At 33.8% G+C, this 12,530-nt stretch overlaps 1 protein-coding gene across 1 annotated transcript; it reads left to right on the plus strand.

Annotated features, from left to right (window-relative positions):
* Positions 1-1,511: 1,511 nt before the first annotated feature.
* On the plus strand, positions 1,512-8,769 carry LOC131946617 (heparan-sulfate 6-O-sulfotransferase 2). Its single transcript, XM_059307533.1, has 3 exons — positions 1,512-2,002; positions 4,845-5,039; positions 5,352-8,769. The coding sequence occupies exons 1-3, from the start codon at positions 1,512-1,514 to the stop codon at positions 5,914-5,916; spliced, it is 1,251 nt and encodes a 416-aa protein (XP_059163516.1). The 3' UTR covers positions 5,917-8,769.
* Positions 8,770-12,530: the final 3,761 nt, after the last annotated feature.

A 12,530-nucleotide genomic window follows, 5' to 3' on the forward strand; every position in this document is an offset into this window, starting at 1 on the left:
AATGCTAGACAAAAAAGTCACGTGACCGACCATTTTCGCGCCCTTCTCGCATTTTCCCGCCTCGCCATTTCGCTTTTCGCGTCTCGCAATTTCCCCACACCCTATTTATAGTCCACTTTATTGCAAACTGGAATTGACTTCTAACCCTGAAACATCACATATTCAAGTTTTTATGTTTATTTTAGCTGTCCTATTTAGGGGGAACAGAAAAGCTGCTTGCCTAGTAAAATCTAATGACCATTTTATTTTAACATGAGATGCTAAGAAAATGTATTAAAGTATTAATAAGCCTTTCTTTTCGAGTGCTCTCCATAAAAATTCCATACCGGCCAAAAAAGTTTTGCTTGCCCGGTATTTGGTTGAAGTTGGCCTGTCTTTTACATACAGTTTGTGCAGTGGTTTTTAAATGTTTGCGGAAGAGCATGGGATAAGGAATAATCCAACCGGCACTACAGGATTTGTTTTTACAAACAAATGTCAAGGCAAAATGCACGAATCTTAAATTTTTTTAAAATTTTGGTCGGGTATGGACTCCATAAACAGTCTGGGCCCCCACGCATTACGGGGTCTGGCAGTATGGTAGTTATGTCCCTAGTACTAAGTTAATGGAGACAAGCGAGTTGACGAGAATCCTTCCGTAATGTTGTTGACATGGAATAAAAATGTGCTTTTTTAGATTTAGGACCGTAAAAATAAAAAAAAATAAAAACTTAAGCCTAAAATTCAGAAATTTAATATTTTTAGAATCAATGCTATAAAAGTTGCAGATCCAGAGAACTTGAAAATAATTTGTTGAAATTAAGGCTACATTTCTATTTATTTTCATCAAGCCTAAGTTATAACCCCTATGTTTCACTTTCGTAAGACAAACATTGATTGGCTGTACAGGAACTCCGTGATCGATTTCTAATAATTATTTGTTTACAAAACTTTGCAGATCAAGTTTTTAAATAACAATGCAAATTTAAACTCCATGACCTAGTTTTTCTTTTTTTATCTTACAATGTGTACAATAAAATTTATGGCAGCCTATCGAATAGCAGGATGCCATTGTTTATGTTGCCATTACACGTGAAAACCAAATTGTTTTTGCTTTTTTTTTAAATTTTTATTTAGTTACCGAAAATATTAAAAACATCAAAAATACATCTAATCTTTAGTAAAGTCGGAAAAAAAACAGACAGACAGGATTTTATAACCATATTAATTGTAACTACGCCGTGCATGATTTTTAAATTAATGTATGGACCTCTCAAATACCTTTGAGACTTTTCTCGCTGGCGTCCATTAAAGTTAGGTAGTTAGATCTAAATACAAATCATACATTTTAAAAATAGATTAGGATTAGGCCTCAATTTTCTTTTAAAGAAGCCTGTTTCTTTTACTATAGCCCTAGTCTTTAAATCTAGTTTCAAGTTGCATTTTATTTGGAATGACATATTTTTGTTTTCTGTTTTCAGTCACATGTGAAGCTACATACAACATGGATTATAAATCACAAAAGTTATAAAATGCTTCTGTACTCGTATAAATGTAAAATTTTTATCTTCCTCCTACTAACAACTTTATTGGTTATCTTCTTGACTGTATACACATGTACTGGACTGTCTTGCTTTGGTGTTTCTAGAAATCCACAATTTTCAGCTCAGATTGTACCTTCAAAGAACAAATTATTTGGATACAAATTTAATGCAAGTGTTTTAAATAGAATACACAAATTAGATTTGGAAGGGAGTGATATTGTTGTCTATCTTCATATTCAAAAGACAGGAGGAGCAAGTTTTGGGCGGCATTTAGTACATAATCTTGATATTGAGCCACCATGTCAATGTTTACCAAAAAGGAAGAAGTGTGATTGTTTAACTAAAAATGGAAAAATGTGGCTTCTTAGTCGTCACTCTACTGGCTGGGCTTGTGGTTTACATGCTGACTGGACAGAGTTAAATGACTGTGTGGATGAATGGTTTAAAAAAAATGAGATGCCACCCAGAAGTGAAAGAAGGTAAGTTTCATTATTCAGCTTGGACTATACATTTCTCTCTAGATAGCAATTTAGCAAAAGTAACCCATAATTCATATTATTAATCCTAAAAGTAAAAATGTGAAGGAACTGTCCAACCAATGATTTATGCGCTACACTGTATACTCAGTATACTCTAAGCTGGACAAAATAGAAAAGATAAGATCATTTGTAAATGATCATATGACACTACTAAAGGCGATGTGATAAGTATAAGTATTGTTTTAACACTACCAAAATAGACACCTTCAGAACGAGTATCTACATTTTTTATTGTTTTTGTATATAACATTTTATTGCTTAAATTCCACCCATGATGTCCATCTGATTGGCATAAAACTTTGGGAAGTTGTAAAAATACACCTAGGGAGGATTTTTTTTAATGAAAAATGTAAATATCGGAAGGGTGCTATTTGTAGAAGCACCCAAGTCTCTTCCCTGAGGTCTGTAGCACCTACATTTATTTTAAAAAGTTTCATGCACTTAAAATATGATAGGCTACTAAAATCGTTTACTTGAGAAGGATGTTTATTTTCTGATTTCCAGCTGCTATTTTCCCCTGCTAATTTAATATTCTCCTAATTTCTCCATAGATTTTTGCAAATTTTTGAAGTTTTAAAATAAAAAAAAATGCTGGAAATGACTTGTACCAAAACAGCAGTTACGGGAATTCCACAAAAATCTCTATTAAAGTAATCCTGACCTGTGGGACAAAATTAGTGAAATGAACAACAAAAAAATTGAAAAAAGACAAACATATTATGATCTCAAAGATTAAAGGAACATATAGAAAATGGATACAATGTAAAAGTAATAAAAATCTCATAAAGGAAAGGCAAATACAATTACCATGGCATTCTAGCCCAGAATGCTGAAAATTTAGAGGTCCAGTGTTTTATTGTTAGTTGCTTGAAAGAGTAAATTTAGTGAACAACTAGCCGGGACGGCTAGGCCCTGCACTGGCCTCTGTGAAAAACCGATCTGTAAGGGACCATGACTTGTGTGTTTAGTAATCAGCATGTACCCGGCATTGCCCGGATTGAGCAAATGTATTACTTTTTCAATAAACCCTAACCGAAACCAACCAAAAACAAAACAAAACAAAAAACTGCAAACATAACACAAATGCAAATAAAAATACAATCAAAGAAGCAAACGAAAACAAATCTAAACACAAACCCAACCACAAAGAAAACGCAAACAGAAACGCAAAGTGCTCACAGTCTAGCTCGAGGCGCCAAATCGCAGCGTGCTGGGGCGTCAGCGGAACTGCCTTTTTCAGCTTAGTAAACAACTTTAGTACCCCAACTTATTCATAGTCTTCTGCACTCACTTAAATGAAGGTAAGCACCATAGTGAACACGGGAAGGCCCAGGCGCCAAATAGCACCCTGTCGAGTGCCGGTGGACGCCAGGATTTGTTTCACTTAAAGACAATAGTAACCTTTCTTATCCATAGTCTATCGCACTTTTTAAAAGTAAATTATGCACCATAACACTCACAAGATAGCCCAAAACGCCAAATCGAACCCTGCTGGGCACCGGGTTAAGCGTCTGATTCAATTTAGTGAACGACTATAATAATAATACACCAAGCTTATCCGCAAATGGATAGATAGAAGTAAACATAGAGGACATTTAAGAGCGGCTTGTAAACTAATTGATTATAAATAATATTTAGTAAATAAAAGGCAGAATTTAAAATATGTGTGTTTTACTTACCACATTGCAGTTGATCAATCCACGCTAATTATGTAATTATTTTTTTCCCAACACCAAAACAAAGTAATGAAAAGGTAAAAAATCCCCCCCCCCCCCAATGTAATGTTCTTTACTTTAAATGGAAGTAGTTGTGGTTTCCTAATTTATCAAGGGACGTAATGAGTGCTAAAGGACTAAATGTAATTAATTTTCAGACAAAATAAGAATTTTTGTGAAGGGTGATACATTTTCTTTAATTGTTTTTAATACACATGCAGTGAAATAACACTATGAGTTTGAAAAATGAAATTTATTTTATAACACCTTCAATATTAATTTTTTTATATCATTAATTTAGATGATGAGCACTTTAGATATATCACACTATGGTGATGAAGTAAAAAATTTTTCTCTACTTTTTTTGTAATCCGCTGTTAGCCCGCCACATACCGAATTCAACTTTATATATTAGACTAAAATGCCCCATCTTATCCATAGCATATCGTGCTGAGAAAAATTGCAAAATCATAGAGTCAGTCAATCTCTTCCTCTGGGCATATCCCTACCACCCCCACATGGTCTGGTGAGCTGTGGTTCATGCTAAATGTTTACAATCGTATAGAGCTGGGTTTAGTGACAGCTATTAGAAGCAAATATTTTCAGTGACAGCATTGGTAATGTCGAATTTACAAATTATGGATGACTGAAAAGTAGAAAATGAAACAACTAAATCGTGGCGTATGATACACCGCGGGTCAGCTCGTTAATTATAATTAACATAAACTTTTTGGTAAAAACTGCTTAGCTTGATGGTGAATTATTTTCTACATTTTGTGTCTAATTTTGGAGTGGACGATTTAATTGGGAGAGATCACATTATTGCACATAAATCAGCCAGTCACAAATTTTTAGCATTACATATTAGAATTAGATTGTGTGTTTTGATTTTGTATTATAAATTATGTATTTTTCATTGCATATTCTTCTTCTGCCCTGTTATTTTTGTTATTCTGTTTGGATGTAGTGACATTATACAGCTAAGCCTACTAATTCTTTACTACTTATAGAAGTAACTAGTTAAACCACATAATAAATTTTTAAAATTTTGCAAAATTCCATTTCAGGTATCATTACATAACATTTCTTAGAAATCCTGTGGACCGATTTCTTAGCGAATGGCAGCATGTTAAGAGAGGGGCAACATGGAAAGCTGTAAGACTTCATTGTAATGGGAGAGATGCTACTTTGGATGAAGTCCCATTTTGCTTTCGAGGCTCAGACTGGTCAGGAGTGTCATTTGATGAGTTTTTGTCTTGCAAGTAAAAAAAAAAACTTTTCATCCTTTTAATTATTCAAATTTTATTATACTTGTTGTAGCTATAAGCCTGCCTGTATGGTATAATTATACTGTGGATAGGTTGGTCTAGCGGTAGAACACCCTCTTGCTAACCCTGAATTCATGAGTTCAGAACTGCCCTTCATATCCAAACTAGATGGTGTGATGCGCTGGGAAGAAGCAAAAATATGGCAGAAGCCTAGCTGAGGAGTGAAGATTTTGAGCTAGTAATTATGTATGAAAGAGTATAAATATAATTACTAACTACTCAGATCTTTTCTTATTATTTTTTCAGGCACAATCTTGCATTTAATCGGATGACTCGTATGTTGGCTAACTTGTCTAAAGTCAATTGCTATAAAAGAACAGGAATGAGTGAACACCTTGTGGGAGAAACTCTCCTTAACAGTGCAAAGGAAAATTTGATCAATTTAGCATTCTTTGGTTTGGTAGAAGAACAAGAAAAGACACAATTTCTGTTTGAAAGATCATTTGGGATTATGTTCATAGACAATTTAAAGCAAAAGTTAGGCACACACATATCTCAGATAAAAATTGATACTGAGATGAAAAATAAAGTTATTGCTTCTAACCAACTAGACATGTCTTTGTACCATTTTGCTAAGGATTTATTTTTTCAAAGAGTTGAGGATTTAGAAAAAAAGTTGGGATATACAGTTCAGGAGTATTTCGCACACATCAGAGATTCAGATAACAACAACGCAGAAATAAATAGCCAGGAAGAGGAGTATGAAGATGAAAATGAAGATACTGAAGATGATGAAGAAAATCATACGTATTATCCAAGTAAAAGTACATTTATTAGTTCAAGGTTGCGTGAATATCAAGATCACAGATGACAAATGACACTAATTTTTGTAATATAACTTACTGCATTTTTTATCTAAATTATGAAAGTTCAGCAAAAAGGTCTATTGATATTGATTTTGAGAAATTCACTATTTATCATTTATAATATAACCTTGATGGCTTTGTTTTTACTTCAACAATATAATTATATTACTAAATTATGAGGCTATAAATAAACTGAAAGCTTTCAGGCTGCAAGATAAAACAGATCTGTTAACATCTGATGTCACTATAATTCTGTTTAATTTGTTATTGTTAGGTGATAATACAGCAGGGCTTGGGTTGTGATAAAACAATATTTTTTTTAAAATCAACTCTGATTACAAGTTACAATTCACTTTTGCACAGCTTGCCTAACACCAACACTTAAATACTACTAGTGACTGCCTGCTAAAGGTTAGCATAAAAATGCCAATTATTTTTTAATAAATGCTTGATCAAGCAGCTTTTTATTTTGCTGTTATATGAGCGTTAATGTTTAATGATCACTTTGTTTAGTCTATACTTACACAAGCTACGGGTTATTTAATAAGATGGGAGACTCTATTTATATGGTGTTTACCTAATTTTGAAAGTGTGAGTCAACCTTCCTCACATTACAGGAAAAACTAATAAGCAAAACACTAAACAAAAACTCTTTAAAATTACAGCATGTAAAAGATCTAACTCCTCACATTTTCCCAATGCCTCTTTAAAAGCTGTCTGTGACCCCACTATATCTATTTTATTTGCTATGTGAAACTGTTGATGTTAATTTAAAAAATGCTGTGAAATTTTTTTTATCTTAAAAAAATGCACACATTTAAACTTAAAGAAAATTCTCCATGTGAGCACTACAGAAATGTTTGTGAAAGACCCTCATCATTGTGTTTTGTTTTCACAGGTCAGCATTTAACTCATTCATTAAATATAAAATAGGCACTCGTACTGGTAGTCAAAATACAAATGAAATTAGTTTGTTTTATTCCCGATTTGGTGTGTGTTTTTTCAAATTTTTACTGTGCAATGTAAAATACCCTGAAAAGTCGTTTTTAATCAGTAATAGCATTCTTGACTTTGATAATAATTTTTAAAATTTAATAATATGCTTATCAATTAATTAAAAGCTTTTTTTTAGCTGTACATAATTTTTTGTGACAAAATATTTCTAGTCATCATTGTACAATCATTTATTTTTCTTATACTTATAAATAAATCACTATATTCTTTTTAAAAAAAAATACTAATAATAAGTAAAGATTCCTCTTTAGACATAGTTATTCATCGTGCAGATGAAGTAGAGTTCAAATGTTTCTTGAGCTCGGCATATGAAAGGTGGGTGTAGTCAGCACTATGCCCAGCCACCATTACTTTCCTCAATGTAAGTACTAATCTCTGCTGGGTGGACATCCTACAGTCACAAGTCCGAACCATGATCCGAACTTGAGACCTTTGTGCCAGCATCCAAACACTACCATTTGAATAAGCCATCCCAAAAATACATATACTACTTTACTACTTCAGTAACTTTAGAAATCTTTTCAATACATCCTGCTACCAACACTTTCATTTTTGCTAAAAATATAGCTTAACTTAAGAAAACTAATTTTGTGTTTATTTTTAATTGCATTCAAAAGCTTGTCTGATAAAAGTTTTTATCCTTTTAATTTCTATGTTTTAGTATTTATTGTAAAGCAATAACTGATATAAAATATAACTAAGAAAAAGTTTTAATCTTTTTTTACAATTACTAATATAATTATTCTTTGCTTCAACACCCGTCATGACTAAATTTATATTATACTAGCCGTCCCGGCCAGGCCCTGCTCTGGCTTCTGTGAAAAACCTTTCTGTTAAAGACCATTACCTGTGTGTTTAGTAATCATCATAAACCAGGCATTACCCACCCAAACCACAACCAACCAAAACCAAAACAACAAAACGCAAAAATAACGCCAACACAATTACAAATACAAACGAAAACAAAAATCTAACAACAAACCCAACCACAAACACCAATACAAACACAAAGAAAAAACAAACAAAAAAAGCAAACAAAAACCTAACAACAACCACAAACACCAATAAGAACACAAAGAAAAAAACAAACGAAAAAGCAAACGAAAATAAACCAAATCCAAACGCAAAACCAACCACAAACACAAACCCAAAGAAAAAAACACAAACGAAAAAGCAAACGAAAACAAACCAAATCCAAACACAAAATTAACCACAAATACAAACCCAAAGAAAAAACACGAAAACGAAAAAAGAAACAACAAAAACGAACCATATCAAAACGCAACCACTAACGCAAACCCAACCTAAACACAAAGAAAACACAAACGCGAACATAAACGCAAAGTGCTTAGTCTAGCCCGGGGCAGAATCGCCTGTTTCAGCTTAATAAACGACTATAGTACCCCAACTTATTCATAGTCTTTTGCACTCACTTAAACGAATGTAGGTGCCAAACCAAACCAAATAAACAATTGCGAACATAAACGCAAAGTGCTTAGTCTAGCCCGGGGCAGAATCGCCTGTTTCAGCTTAATAAACGACTATAGTACCCCAACTTATTCATAGTCTTTTGCACTCACTTAAACGAACGTAGGTGCCAAACCAAACCAAATAAACAATTATAATACTCCAAGCTTATCCGTAAAATACCTACAACATTTGCACTTGATCAATCCCCGCTAATTATGCAATTATTTTTTTCCCAACACCAAAACAAAGTAATAAAAAGTAAATTCTTTTCCACTAATGCAATGTTTTATAAAGGTAAGTAATTGTGTTTTCCTAATTTATCAAAGGGAAGTAAGTGCTAAAGGACTAAATATAAATAATTTCCAGAAATAATTAGAATTTTTGTTATTTTTTTAAAAGTGTGTTTAATGAAAATGCCGACAATTATTACTATCTGTTTGAAAAATGAAAATTATTTCCCAACACTTTCAATCGTAATTTTTAAACTCATAAATTAAACTATGAGCACGATAATAGTCTAACACTTAAATCCATAGAAGTATGTCAACGACAAATAACTTATTTTTTACATACAGAATTGAGCTTTATGTATTAGACTAGTCGTCCCGGCCAGGCCCTGCTCTGGCTTCTGTGAAAAACCTTCCTGTTAAAGACCATTACCTGTGTGTTTAGTAATCATCATAAACCCGGCATTGCCCACCCAAACCACAACCAACCAAAACCAAAACAACAAAACGCAAACATAACGCTCACACAATTACAAATACAAACGAAAACAAAAACCTAACAACAAACCCAACCACAAACACCAATACAAACACAAAGAAAAAACAAACAAAAAACAAACGAAAACAAAAACCTAACAACAAACCCAACCACAAACACCAATACCAACACAAAAAAACAACGAAAAAGCAAACGAAAACAAACCAAATCCAAACGCAAAACCAACCAAAAACACAAATACAAACCCAAAGAAAAAAACACAAACAAAAACGAAAAAAGAAAGAACAAAAACGAACCAAATCAAAACGCAACCACTAACGCAAACCCACCTAAACACAAAGAAAACACTAACGCGAACATAAACGCCCGGGGCGGAATCACCTGTTTTAGCTTAATGAACGACTATAGTACCCCAACTTATTCATAGTCTTTTGCACTCACTTAAACGAACGCGCCTGTTTCAATTTAATGAACAATTATAATACTCCAAGCTTATCCGTAAAATACCTACAACATTTGCACTTGATCAATCCCCGCTAATTATGTAATTATTTTTTTTCCCAACACCAAAACAAAGTAATAAAAAGTAAATTCTTTTCCACTAATGCAATGTTTTATAAAGGGAAGTAATTGTGTTTTCCTAATTTATCAAAGGGAAGTAAGTGCTATAGGACTAAATAAAGACATAATTAGAATTTTTGTAAAAGATGATATTTTTTAAAAACTTGTGTTTAATGAACATGCCGAAAATTATTACTTTCAGTTTGATAAATTTAAATTATTTCCCAAAACTTTCAATATTAATTTTTTATAAATTATAATTTTTTCATAAATTTAGACCATAAGGACTTTAATTATCTAACACTTAAGTCCATCTAAGTATGTCAACGACAAACTTATTACATACAGAATTGAGCTTTATATATTAGATTCTTAGTCATGTCACCAAAAGTTAAGTGAACAGTTATCATTAAGCTGACTATTTTCCTTTCCATTTGTTATTGAATCCAGTAAACTTTACATTTAGATTAAATTTTAATTACTTACAGATGTAATATCTTACTAAATTGAAATATTCTTACCCCCACCCGATACTTAGATACTTACGCTGGGTGGTGTTAACTATACCGCACCAGATTTCAATGAACTTTGATGCAGACTTCAAAGACGTTTCTTTTTTATTGTTTTAACTTCAGATTTTTTGGTCGCTAGGCATGCTGATGATTTATCTACTTCTTTCTTTTATGTCGAGTTAAAATAACACCTTCTTCTAAACCACTTGAAATTAGTTCCCTTCGCTTCTTTCGTGTAGAACACCGAACACGCCCATTATAAATTATAAGACTGGTAGAGATTACTAAGGACGATATGTATTTAGTTGGTATTGACGTTAGGGCTTTTTTGATTAGTTTAATAGAATATTATTCAGTGTGAGTGTGGCGCGACAATATAGCGATGACGTAGCAGTGGGGTAGCTAGGATTTTCGGGCCCCTATGCAAACATTATTATTGGGCCCCTAAGTCAATCTGTAAATAGTGTATTTTATACGTCCTAATTGTGTATATATACGGCATTATTATGTAGTACCCCGTAACGTAAAATATCATTGATTATATATCACTTTTATATAAAAACAAATTAACAATTTAACTGTAGCACAGTAGCGTCACATGGCAGGGGCTCACAATTTAGGCGTGATACCGTGACAAAAACTCGTAAAATTCACTGTCAAAACTATTTTTATTTAGTTTAAAAAATTAAATATTAAGGAGAGGTGGTTACACTCCACCGGAAATGCAAAATTGTTAGACGGAATGGGGGTGACACTCACTAAACGCACAGGGTGATACCAAAATAATGAAATTATTAATATGTTACTTAAGTCCATTTTAGCTGCTTCTGTATGTTGGATACTTAAGATGGCCAAATTACTGACCCAAAGGGCATATCTACAACTTGTTTCATAACATCATAATAATGGCGGGTTTCGGAGCGGCTTATTGGCCTAATCGTATACTGCTGCCGGGGCGGCCGAAGGACACCTCTTATTTTCTTTAGTCATTGATTATAGTATCCCTCCGTATCACTAGGGCATGGCGCTCATTAAAACAAGTGTATGCGCCGTAGTGCTCACGGGCGGAGCCCTGGGCGCCGGTTGCTGCACCTGTGCAGTTTGACCGTTGAATTAAGCAGTAATGAGTAATCCTGACCCCTTGTGCAGGACACCCAATTAACTGACCCCAGGTGCTAAGAAAACCGCTGGGAAACTCAGTGTGGCTAACCGAACCGCCTTACTACTGTCAAGGGGCCGCTTTTGGAACGAAATTAAAAAAATATTTAATGGCAGAAAACTTTGCAGGAGTCAGATGAGTTTCTTCCTGGCTTCTCTTCGAGAGGGGAGGCACTGCATATTGATTAAAGAAAAATTAGATCAGCAAACAAACTAATAAAAAAATGGTTCAATTGTAATCATGGATGGATGGAATTTCGGTGAGGATAGAGAGTTGAGAGGGGAGGGGGTGCAGAGTTTCTTCCAGGCATCGCTTCGGGGGGGGGGGGGGGGGGGGGGGGGGCTGTGCCCCCCGAATTTTTTTTACCGCCACCCCCCCCCCCCCCCCCCCCCCGAATGAAATTTATATAATTTATATAGAAAATATATACTTTTAACAGTGTCCGCCCCCCCCCCCCCCCGAAGAGATGCCTGGAAGAAACTCTGCTTCGTATATACGAGAAAGTAAAAACAACAAACAAAACCAATACACATATCAAGTTTCCACGATTCATAGTCTTTGACAGACTTGCCAAAAAAGAAGGAACACTATTCATAAATTTCGTTTGGCGGAAATAAGAAATTTTAAAACTTGATTATTCCAAGCCAGAAATAAGTTCGAGCCTATTTGTGTGTGATTTGTTGTCTCATGATGAATATCCTTTGCAATGAAACGATTTAATTTAGAATTTATGTAGACAGTCTTCTAATATATATATATATATATATATATATATATTAGAAGACTTATTATATATATATATATATATATATATATATATATATATATATAATAAGGGCCCAAAAAATTCGAGTGAGGGGGGGGGGGGGGGCGTTTTAATACGTTTTACCCAGGGACGCAAAATAACCTAGCGCCAGTACTGACGACGACATCAAGGTATACAAATGATTCGACAGGATGACATTATTTAATTCTACTATTTATTGTACTTTAAAAAATACATAGGACGACTTGAACGAACGATAGTAAGACTGGACTACATTACGACATCCGCAATTCAAGACCAAACTAGTCATAAATAATAAATATATGGAATAAACTTTAAACTACCCCATTCGAGACAACAATGAGTAAATACAAGCAGCGGCCATGTTTCAAAAACAATAAAAGAGTAGTT

Source organism: Physella acuta, unplaced genomic scaffold, assembly GCF_028476545.2.
Source record: "Physella acuta isolate Inbredline_101_S28 unplaced genomic scaffold, ASM2847654v3 ptg000053l, whole genome shotgun sequence".
NCBI classification, from domain to species: Eukaryota; Metazoa; Mollusca; class Gastropoda; family Physidae; genus Physella; species Physella acuta.

Coding starts and splice junctions, on each gene's coding strand:
- LOC131946617 (XM_059307533.1), top strand. CDS start 1,512: ATGCTTCTGTACTCGTATAAATGTAAAATTTTTATCTTCCTCCTACTA. Junction 2,003..4,844: donor CCACCCAGAAGTGAAAGAAG/GTAAGTTTCATT, acceptor ATTCCATTTCAG/GTATCATTACATAACATTTC. Junction 5,040..5,351: donor GATGAGTTTTTGTCTTGCAA/GTAAAAAAAAAA, acceptor TTATTTTTTCAG/GCACAATCTTGCATTTAATC.